The sequence below is a fragment of the Anser anser genome (assembly GCF_964211835.1).
Source record: "Anser anser genome assembly, chromosome: 28".
Lineage (NCBI taxonomy): Eukaryota > Metazoa > Chordata > Aves > Anseriformes > Anatidae > Anser > Anser anser.
Window position 1 is genome coordinate 2,655,078 of NC_139749.1, and position 10,858 is coordinate 2,665,935.

General features: G+C 70.5%; 1 protein-coding gene across 2 annotated transcripts; it reads right to left on the bottom strand.

Moving 5' to 3' along the window:
* Positions 1–741: 741 nt before the first annotated feature.
* On the bottom strand, positions 742–9,826 carry NTRK1 (neurotrophic receptor tyrosine kinase 1). 2 transcript variants are annotated; one of them, XM_083813520.1, is made up of 17 exons: positions 9,618–9,826; positions 7,112–7,186; positions 6,938–7,009; positions 6,325–6,393; positions 5,698–5,852; positions 5,409–5,557; positions 5,181–5,307; positions 4,708–5,037; positions 4,468–4,485; positions 4,256–4,314; positions 3,894–3,996; positions 3,432–3,578; positions 3,196–3,326; positions 2,944–3,116; positions 1,637–1,877; positions 1,271–1,429; positions 742–1,068 (listed from the first exon to the last, which is right to left on the bottom strand). In XM_083813520.1, exons 1-17 carry the CDS (start codon positions 9,809–9,811, stop codon positions 883–885), a joined length of 2,388 nt encoding a protein of 795 aa, XP_083669646.1. In that variant the 5' UTR covers positions 9,812–9,826; the 3' UTR covers positions 742–882. The 2 variants fall into 2 exon arrangements, with proteins under 2 accessions (XP_083669646.1, XP_083669647.1); XM_083813521.1 differs by lacking the exon at positions 4,468–4,485.
* Positions 9,827–10,858: the final 1,032 nt, after the last annotated feature.

A 10,858-nucleotide genomic window follows, 5' to 3' on the forward strand; every position in this document is an offset into this window, starting at 1 on the left:
TCAATTCGGCTCCATTACAGTCAGATCCAGGTCTCAAACATTACCAAGGCGGCCGGAGAGCCCCGGGAAGGATGATTAAGTGGACGCTACAGGGCATTCGATAACCCCGTGGCTCCGATGACGGTGCGCGGGGAAGGGCGGGCTCCTCCCTTTGTTCCGAGTTTTGGGTTCTTCGCCCCTTTGTGCTGCGAAGCGTCCCCGCGGCGTGCCAAACCTCGCCCAGGGCCGGGGGACCAAGCCATCTCTGTCCACCGTGTCCCATCCATCTCCTCTTCCCCTGCTCCAAAAAGCCCTTCTTTCCCCCCAAAGCCCCTATTTCTTCCCAAAAGCCCCTCTTTCTCCCCAAAAAGCCCTTCTTTCCCCCCAAAAATCCTCTCTTTCTCCCCCAAAAGCCCTCCCTCTGCCCAGCAGACCCCCGAGGCAGCCAGGTCCCAGCGTGGCAGAGAAGTGGATGTTTTATTATTGGCCGGGTTTGCTGCGGGGCGTCCCCGCGGGCCGGGGAGGGAAGGAGCAACCAAGCCACGGGGGACCCTCGCCCAGACCCCCCGGCCCCCCGGAGCGGTCGAGCCACCAACGTGGGGCTGGGGGGCTCCCGGTTCTGGCACCCCAGGAGCAAACCCACGTCGGGTGGGTGCCGCGGCCACAACCCCGTGTGGCACAGCTCCAGCGCACGGCCCTGGGACCCCAAACCAGCCCTACAGCCCCCCCCCCAGGAAGCTTTCCATGATAAATGGGGTTCGAGCCCTCAAGGCATCACTTTGGGGCAGGGAGGGGATGCGGAGAGAGGGGCCGGACCCCTCCGGCCGGCCTGGGGGGTGAAAGCCAACCCCTCTGGGTGGCTGGGGGGGGCATCGGGGAGCCGAGGGGCGTGGGGGTCCCCGCTCAGCCCAGGATGTCCAGGTAGATGGGGGGGCTCTTGACCAGAGCCTGGAGGCGGCTGTGGATGTCCTTGATGCGCTGGCGCTGCTGGGGCTCCCGCTGCCAGCAGCTCTGCATGATGTCGTACACCTCCGAGGGGCACGTGCGGGGCCGCTCCAGCTCCCGGCCCTGTGTGATGCACTCGATGGCCTGCGGGAGGTGAAGGTGGGGGGGGAGAAAAATAGAGCTTGGCCCCCCCAGGCACCCTCAGGACGGGGGGGTGCTCTCCGTTCCCCAGCCCAAGTGCGGAGGAGGACGCAGGAGGCCAGCTCCCGGCTTGACGCCGCTTGCCGACCCCAAAATTGAGGGTGGGGGGCTCTGACCAGGTGCTCCCCCCACTCCCCCAGCTCACCTCGGTGTTGGAGAGCTGGTACCAGGGCTGCTTCCCGTAGGTGAAGATCTCCCAGAGCACCACGCCGAAGCTCCAGATATCGCTCTCGGTGGTGAACTTGCGGTAAAGGATGCTCTCGGGGGGCATCCAGCGGATGGGCAGCATGGTCCGGCCCCCCACCTGCCCGGAGGGGGGCCATCAGCTGGGGGAACCCCCCCCACCACCCCGGTCCTCCCCCTCCCCGCAGCCGCCGGACCCCCAGCCCCCCGCGCTAAGTGCTCTGCGGCACCATTAAATATGGATGGGCTTGGGGTAGGGGGCAGCGGCTAAAATGGAAAAATCGAGGCGGGGGGTGAGGGGGGGCACAGACCAGCCCGGGCTGCTCACCCGGTAGTAGTCGGTGCTGTAGATGTCGCGGGACATGCCGAAGTCGCCGATCTTCACCACCAGCTCGTGGCCCACCAGGCAGTTGCGGGTGGCCAGGTCGCGGTGCACGAAGTGCAGGGAGGCGAGGTAGACCATGCCCGAGGCGATCTGCGTGGCGATCTGCAGCATGTGGCTCAGCGTCAGCTGCCCGCGGGGCTGCCCCTGCCCCTGCTCCAGGATCTTGGCGTCCGGCCCGTGGGACCTGGCGGGGCAGAGGGGATGCTCGGAGCGGGGGGGGGACGCGTGCCATAGGTGTGGGTGTGGGGGGTTGTGCACGCAGGGGAAGGGCGTGCAGGTGTGTGTATCCGGGGTGGGTGCAGCGGTGCGGGTGCTGGGGAAGGGTGTGCACGTGTGTGTGTGCATGCACGCAGAAAGGAGTGCACATTTGTGTGTGCATGCATGCAGAAAGGGGTGCAAGTGTGTGTGCATGCACGCAGGAAGGCGTGCACGTGCGTGTGTGCTCAAGCCAGAGAGGGCCATGCACATGCGTGTGCACGTGCTGGGGAGCGTGCGCACACGTGTGCGGCCACACCAGGGAAAGCCACACACGTGCGCACACGTGCTGAAGCAGCATCCACACGCGCGTGCATGCACAGAGGGAAGGCAGGCACACACGCGCGTGCGTGCACACCGGGGAAGCCGTGCACACGTGCGGGGAAAGCGCGCGCACGCACATGCCTGGAGGCGTAGTGCACGCACGTGTGCGCGCGCCCACGCCAGGGAAGCCCGGGTGCGTGCCGAGGAGGGCTGTGCACGCGTGTGCACGCGCACACACCGCCTCGGCGGGCGCGGGGAGGGCGTGGAAGCGGCCGGGCAGGCGCGGAGCCGGGCGTGCGAGCCGGCCGGGGGCCAGCGTGGCTGCGGGCGAGCCGGGGCAGGGGCAACGCTGCCTTTGATGGCGAGCGCTGCTGACAGCCGGGCCGAGGAGGCCGCGGCCGCGAGCGGGGGGCTCTGCTCGGCAGAACCATTACTGCCAAGTCCCATAACAATAATCATAAAAGCCACGTCTCAGAGCTCATCGCCTGGCCACTAAAGCGATGCCTCTGGCAGCCCCCCCTTACCCCCCCTCGTCTAGCAGCAATACCTGGGGGGCCAATCGAAAAGTCTCTGCTTATTCCAGCTGATGGCCAATCTCTCTCTATTTAAGCCTCTCAGACAGCTAATCTAATCAATATTGCAAGGAGGGCTGCATTAGCAGGGAGCGCGGGGCGGGCTGGCTGAGCCCTGCTGATGGAGCGCGGGGAGGGGGCCGCGCGCGCCGGGCCCACCTGAGGAAGCGGTTGAGGTCGCCGTGCTTCATGTACTCGAAGACCATGATGAGGGGCTCGCCCTCGGTGCAGACGCCGTAGAACTTGACGATGTGCTCGTGCTGCAGCACCGTCAGCAGCTCGGCTTCCCGCTGGAAGTCCAGCCGCGCGCTCTCCGTCACCTCCTTCAGCGCCTGCCGCCGGCACACGGCCTCAGCCCGGACCCGGGGACCCTCCTCCCCCCCGGACCCCCACCTCCGTTCCCCCCCTCACCTTCACGGCCACCAGCATCTTCTCCTGCTCCGGGAGGAGGTTGTAGCACTCGGCCAGGAAAACCTTCCCGAAGGCGCCTTCGCCCAGCTCCCACTTGAGCACGATGTCCCGGCGCTGCACGTGGTGCACGCCTGGGGGGCACCCAGGTGTCAGCCCCAAGCCCCCCACCCCGGCTGGGTTCAAGAGAGGGTGCATGGGGGCAACAAGGGGTGTTCGGGGGGGTCCCCCAGCCTTACAGGTGTTGCAGAAGTACTGCGGGTTCTCGATGAAGTTGCTCTTCAGCCCCTCCAGCTTGCTCTCGGTGGAGGACATGGGGCTGCTGCCCAGGTTCATGAAGTGCAGGGACATGGCCAGGTCGTCCTCCTGGGCCAGCACGGCCGAGCCTGCGGGGACAGGGACGGGGACATCACGGGGTGGGGTGACGGGGGGGGGGGCGGGCGTTTTGTGCAGCAGTGCCAGGCGCTGCCGAGCATCCCCCCGCCCCGGCCGGCCCCAGGGGGAGCCAACCCGATCAAACCCATTTAGAGGCTGAATCCATTCCAGGAGTGAATTAGCAGCTGCTGCCCGCGCTGCCTGGCCCCAGGGGGGGGCCCCCATCGCCACCCGGTCCCCCCCCCCCAGGGGTGCAGGGCACCGGGGACCCATGGGGACCGTCACCCTGCGGCCGGGCGCGGGGAGCGGGGCGAGGGGGGACTCACGGTTGATGCCGAACTTGGAGCGGCGCCCGCACTTGTTGAGCATGAGGAGCATGACGGAGAGGAAGAGGCAGGCAAATACAGCCAGGGCCACGGCCACGGAGACCTGGGGACAGCGGGGACGGGGCTCAGGGTCCTGCTGCAGAGCCGGGTCCCTTTTCCCAGCCCTTGGGGTGGAGGCGGCCGCGAGTCCGTTGGGGAAACCGAGGCACTGGGAGGGCAGGGGACTGCCTTCGTCCCCGTCACCTTCCCACCTCGTCTGGCCTCGGGTTTGCCTTTGCCTTACGGACTTATCCTGCGTTCCCATGGGTGCCCTGGTCCCCCCCCCCAAATCACAGAGAGCCCCGTCCTGGCCGAGCCCTCACCCCAAACGTGTGCTCGTCGGTCGTCTCCACGGGCCCCTCCAGCGAGCTGTTCCTGGTGCCTGGGGCGGGGAGAGGGGCACAGGGTGAGCGTGGGGTGGGGGGACACAGCGGGGACAAGGACAGCCACGCTCCTCCATGAGCACTGCACCCACACTGGGGGGGGGGACCCCGGGGGGATTGGGGCAGGGGGAGCAGCGTGCCCCGTCACTCACCCAGCGGAGACAGAGACACTGGCACAGCATGGAGAAAGGAAAAAACACGCGTTATTCCCCCCAAAAAGAAAACCCCAAAAAGTTGGGGAAACTGAGGCACGCAGGGGCTCGGAGCCACCAGGCAGCGAGGCGGAGACAGAGGCACCGGTGTTGGCGCATGGAGAGGTGTGGGGCACCTCCACCAGCCGGGTTGGGGGGGGGGGGAGCCCCCAGGAAGCCCCCAGCCCCTCCACGACGTACCAGGGATGGGCTCCTCGGGGCTGAAGCTGAAGGGGTTCTCCATGAAGCGGACCCGCACGCTGCGGGCGGCGGCGCCCAGGGGGTTGCGCACCAGGAGGGTGTAGTTGCCGTTGTTGACATGCGTGGGGCGGTTGAGCTGGAGGCAGCCGTGCAGCACGGTGGAGTTGTGCTCGTACTCCACGATGCGGGTGTGGATGTAGGGCCCCTCGGCCAGCGCCGTGCCGTTGAAGAGCCAGCGGATGCTGGGCGCCGGGTTGCTGTCCACCGAGAAGGGGATGCACCAGAAGTGCTGCGGGATGGCCTCGTGCAGGAGCAGGATCACCGGCGGGACTGGGGAGACAGAGCCACCTGCGTCCCCAAACTGGCGTCCCCCAAACCGGCGTCCCCCAAACCGGCGTCCCCAAAACCGGCGTCCCCAAAACCGGCCCCCTTGTCCCACACCAGTCCCCGCATCCCCTCCCCGGGCGGCTCACAGGTGACGTTCAGCGTCACGCTGTCCTCCGCCGGCCCCACCGCGTTCTCCGCCCGGCACGTGAGGTCTTTGTGGTTGAGGCTGGAGGAGACGTTGGTGATCTCCAGGACGAGCTCCCACTCTGAGAGCTGCGGGGAGCAGCGGGATGCGGTGAGCAAACCCTGCCGCGGCAGGGACGGTGCCACCGGGAAGGTCCCCGCCGCGCCCCGAGCCCCGGTGTTGCGCTTGCCTTGGTGACCCTGGGTGGCTCCGATCCCACGTCGGGCACCAGCCAGTCCCCAGTGGCCGGCGGCTCGCCGGTGATGTGGCAGGTGAGGTTGACGCCGTCCCCTTGGCGCAGCACCACGTCGGCGTGCTCAATGCGGACGGTGGGGAGCTCTGCCGGGGAGCGGGGTGAGCGGGTCCCCACACTGTCCCCAGCTGCAGGCGGCTCAGGAGGGGGGACACACGCCAGCACCCCCTCCTCCCCCGGCAGGATCGGGTCCCCCACCCCCGGGCGCCGCGTCCCCGCCACCTACCGCAGCCGTGCAGGGGCTGGCTGCCCAGGGGCACCAGCACGCCGCCCTCCCAGCAGCTCAGCGACTGATTGCCCAGCTCGGCGCGGCTCCCCTCCTGCCACAGCTGCAGCCAGCGGAGGCCGCAGGAGCAGTTGAGGGGGTTTCCCACCAGGATGCTGAGAGGGGGGGGGGCGAGAGGATGCGTGCTGCAGCGCGGTGCCCGGGGGGGGCCAACCGGGCATCCCCGGCTGCGCTGCTTCTGGCCCAGTTGCCCCGGATGGCTGGTTTCAGCTGGGGCTGTGCCACATGTGCTGTCCCCATCCCCATCCCCGTCCCCATCCCCATCCCCATCCCCGTCCCCGTCCCTGACCCTATTACCGTCCCCATCCCCATCCCCATCCCCATCCCCGTCCCCGTCCCCGTCCCTGACCCTATTACCGTCCCCATCCCCATTCCTGACCCATCCCTGTCCCTATTACCGTCCCTGTCCCCATCCCGTGGCTGTCGGAGCCGCCGGCTCGCTGCAGGGTGTGCGCGACCCACGGCCGTGCCCCCAGCCCCGCTCACACATCACCCAGAGCCACGTCTCCCCCCCCCCCGCCGGGGGCCATCCCAGCCGCGCCCCGCGCCCCCTCCCCGGGCACTCACAGCTCCTGCAGGGGCAGATGCTGGAAGGTTTTCCAGGAGAGGGTGTGCAGCGCGTTGTAGGAGAGGTTCCTGCAAGCACAGCGCCCGTCAGCCCCCCCCCCTTTCCCCAGGGACCACCCTCGTCCCGGATCACCCTCGCTCCCGGGGGGGGGGGGCCTGGCACAAGCTGGGGACACCGCTGTCACACCGTGACCAAGCGAAACCGCCGGTGCCAGGCCGGCCCCCGGGGAGCCCGGCGCAGCTTTTGGGCACCCCCTTGCAAGCAGCGACTCCCCGCGCATTACCGGGCAGCCCCCCCCCGCTCTCCAGCCTCCCCTCCTGCGCGGGGCCGGGGCAGCACGGCGCTCCCGGGGGGGCTCCTGCCCCGATCGATGGTTTCCCACTCAGCAGCACGGCCCCACGTGCCCCCCCCCGCGCCCCCCCCCAGCCTGGCTGCAGCGGATCGAGTTTTGCTGCCGCGCTGACGGGCAGGGGGACAGCATCGATCCCCCCCCCCGGGCACGGGGACGAGCCACCCTGCACCGGGATGAGCGTACCCATGGGGGGGGGGCAGGGGGGGACGTGCAGGGACGGGGACCTGAGCCCCGGAGCCGTGGGGGGGGGGGGTACTCACACGTGGCTCAGCCTGGGGGTGTCCTGGAAAGCGTCGTCGGAGATGTGCTGCAGCCCCGAGTTGGCGATGGTGCTGGGGGAGGCGAGGGCTCAGCACACGCAGCGGGGACCCCCCCCCGACCCCCCCCCCCGCACCCCACCCTCAGCCCTCCCCACCCCACCCCGGGGTGCTCACAGGTTCCTGAGGTCCCGCAGCATCCTGGTGTCAGCCCGGGTCAGGGCGGTCAGCAGCGGCTGGTTCTCGATGACGCTGGAAGGCGACGGGGCCCCGGGTGGGGGTCAGCCCCCCCCCCCATGGGGTCAGCACCTCCCAGGGGTGGGGGAGAAGCCCCGAACCCCCCCCGCCTCGTTCCCCACGCTTTGCTGTCAGGAGCTGCCAGTGGGGGGGGGGGGACACACCGCTCTCCGCACCCCCAGGCCGGGCAGTGCCCCAGTCCCCCCACCTGCACCCGGGAGCAGGGTGCCCTGGAGGGCTGGGGGGGGGCTGGGGGGGGGCAGAACCCATGAGAGAGGGTTGGGCAAGGGCTGGGGCACCCACACCGTGGGGAGGGCATCAGCAGGACCCGCACCCCCCTCCTGCCCCCGTTGCCGCTCTCCCCACCCTGCAGGATGGGACCCCCAAGCTGGGACCCCTGTGGGGCAGGGACCCCCCCCCTTCGAAGCCCGCCCTCCCCGCCCCCCCCAGACACCAAAAGGCACCGGGTGATGATTTATGGCATCGGCTTCCCGGCCCTAACGCAACTTCTCCCCGTCCCCACCCACGATCCGGCTGCACCAGCCCACTCTCGGGGACGGGAACGGGGCCGGAGCGGAGCTGCCCCCGCCGTGCCTCAGTTTCCCCCGGCAAACAGGGCTGAGCCCCCCCCCCCCACCTCGGAGCTGCTGCGGGGTTTTCCCCCCACCCCACCCCAGGCTGCGATGGGGACAAAGGAGGCCGGGGGTGTCCCAGGGGACCGTCACCCCCGCCGCCACCCACCCCGCCCCGGCAGGCAGTGAACAAAGAGCTGGGGTGGGGAAACTGAGTCGGGGGGGAGGCATGCGGCAGCCACCGCCGGCAATGCGGCAGGGCCAGGGCTGCGGCAGGGCGAGGACCCAGCCCGGGCACCCCGGTGGCACCCACACGGTCCCCAGGCAGGCCTTGGGGCAAGGTGACAGCGCCAGCGGGGTGGGGACAAGGGGGTCGCCCCCCCCCCCCGCACCCCCTCCCTGCCCACCGTGGACCCCGCTGCCCGCCAGCCCTTCGCCCCCGCTGGCACCCCCGTGGCAGGGGGCAAGGAGCCGCCCCCAGCCCCTCGCTCACTCCCTGGGGGGGTCACAGCAGGGACCCCCCTGTCTCTGCCCTCCCCAGTGCCCACCTCCGGGCGGCCCCGATCCCCGCAGCGTTCCCCACCCCCAGCCTCATCGGCACGGTCCCTGCCCCAGCCCTGTGCCACCACCCCGGCCCCCAGCCCTGCCGCCCCCACCCAGGCAACCCCCACCCAGCCCCAGCCCCACCGCCCTGTCCGCGGCCCCGTCCCTGTCCCCATCACCGCATCCCAGCCCCAGCCCCTGCAACCTCGCCTCGTCCCCATCCCCGTAATCGTATCCCGATCTTATCTCCCCATCCCATTGCCGTTTCCCCGACCCATCCCCATCCTCATATCCCAGCGCCAGCCCCTGCCTTACTGCCTCGTCCCCATCCCCATCATCGTATCCCAGCCCCAGCCCCTTGTCCCCAGCCCCAGCCCTGTCCCCACGATAGTATCCCAGCCCCATATCCCCATCCCATCGCCTTGTCCCTGTCTCCATCCCCATCACTGTATCCCAGCCCCAGCCCCTGCCTCACCGCCTTGTCCCTGTCCCCACCATCATATCCCAGCCCCACGCTTCATCCCCATCCCCTTCTCCCCATCCCCGTCCCCATCATCGTATCCCAGCCCCACCCCCTTGTCCCCAGCCCCATCCCCATCATCGTATCCCAGCCCTATCCCCTTATCCCTGTCCCCATCCCCATCCCCGTCATTATATCCCAGCCCCGTATCCCAGCCCCATCCCCTTGTCCCCATCCCCATCGCATCCCATCCCCAGCCCCTGCACCACCACCTTGTCCCCGTCCCCAGCCCCATCCCCGTCTCCCATCCCCTTGCCCCCAGCCCCATTCCCAGTCCCTTGCCCCCAGCCCCAGCCCCTTGTCCCCAGCCACATCCCAGCCCCATCCCTGCATCCCAGTGCCATCCCCATCCCCAGTCCTTTATCCCCAGCCCCATCCACTTGCCCCCAGCCCCATCCCCATTCCCAGTCCCTTGTCCCCATCCCCATCCCCTTATCCCCATTCCCATCCCCTTGTCCCCATCCCTGCATCCCACCCCCATCCCCTCGCCCCCAGCCCCATCCCCGTCCCAAGCCCCTTGTCCCCAGCCCCATCCCCTTGTCCCCATCCCTGCATCCCACCCCCATCCCCTCGCCCCCAGCCCCATCCCCGTCCCCAGCCCCTTATCCACAGCCCCATCCCCTTGTCCCCAGCCCCATCTCCGTCCCCATCCCTGCATCCCAGCCCCAGCCCCTCGCCCCCAGCCCCAGCCCCAGCCCCTTGTCCCCATCCCCTTGTCCCCATCCCTGCATCCCACCCCCATCCCCTCGCCCCCAGCCCCATCCCCGTCCCCAGCCCCTCATCCCCGTCCCCGTCGCCCAGCCCCACTCACAGCTCGGCGAGGCGGCGGGGGCCCGGCAGGAGCCCCCCCAGGCCGCGCACGGTGCCGGGCTCCCCGCAGAGGAGGCTGCGGGGCGCGGGGCAGCGGCAGGGCAGGGGGCAGGGGGCGGCGGCGGCGGCGGGGGCTCGGGGGGGCAGCAGGGGCAGGAGGGCGGCCAGGCAGAGCCAGGAGGGCAGCGGCAGCATCGCGACCCGGGGCCCGGGGGGCTGCTCCCGGGGCCGCCCCCCCCCCCCCCGCCTCGCCCTCGCCGCCCCGCAGCCCACGGGCACGGCGAGGCGTGGGACCGGCGGCTTAAAGCGGCCCCGCGTGGCCCGGCCTCCCGGGGAGGGGCCGGCGGCTCCCCCCGCCCCGACCCTGCCCGCGGCCCCGCGGGGGGCAGGGGGACGGGGGGAGTTTGGGGGGGGGGGGCGGGGATGGGCCCACCCCCCCCCCAAGTGGGGCAGGGGGCGCCGGGCACCCCCCGCCCCTCCCCACGCAGCCCCAGGGTGTTTGGGGGGGGGGGTCGCAGTCGTGCCCCCTTCCCCCCTGGGGTCCCGCACCCCCCCGGGTACCCCTCAGCACCCCTCACCTCCAAACCTTCCCCCCCCCCCCGGCCCCCTCCCCGCCTTCAAACCGCGTCCGCAGCCCTGCGCCCCCGAAGCAGCACCCGTCCGTCCGTCCGTCCGTCCCTTCCCGTGCCCCAGGGTGGGCAGCACAGCCCCCAGACCCCAACCCCCTCCCCGCAGGGCCACCAAGACCCCCCCCCAATTCCCCCCCCCCCAATGCCCCCCAAAATCTCACAGTGCACCGAGACCCCACTGGGGGACGCTCGGTGGCACCTTGGCCCTGTCCCCAGCTGTCACCCCCGGGGTCCCCTCCTCGTGGTGGGGAGGGCACAGCACTGCCGTGACCCCCCCCCCGCCATCGCCGCCCCAACTCTCCCCCCCCTCCATCACGGCAGCAGGGCTCACACGTGCGCTGAGTTTGGCACGTCCTCAGCCCAGGTTTCTCCCCCCGTGCTCAGCCCCAAACCCGAGGCACCCCGGGGTTGAGCAGAGCCCTTGCAGGACCCCCCCCCCAACCCCCCCCCCCCCAAGGCTGATCCCCCCCCCCCCCCGGGCTGAGCCCCCCCCAGCGGCCCGCCACGCCACCTCCTCCCTCCCGAATTCCGCGGCTTTGACGTTTTTTCCCCAGAAACGCCCCCGGCTCGGGCACTGCAGGGCAAAACCACAGCTGGGGCGCGCAGGAAACAG

Excerpts from the sequence above, each read along its gene's own strand:
- NTRK1 (XM_083813520.1), bottom strand. The coding sequence starts at position 9,811 with ATGCTGCCGCTGCCCTCCTGGCTCTGCCTGGCCGCCCTCCTGCCCCTG. Across the intron at positions 3,117-3,195 it reads AGATGCTGGTGGCCGTGAAG|GCGCTGAAGGAGGTGACGGA; the intron begins GTGAGGGGGGGA and ends TGCCGGCGGCAG. Across the intron at positions 1,878-2,943 it reads GACCTCAACCGCTTCCTCAG|GTCCCACGGGCCGGACGCCA; the intron begins GTGGGCCCGGCG and ends CTGCCCCGCCAG.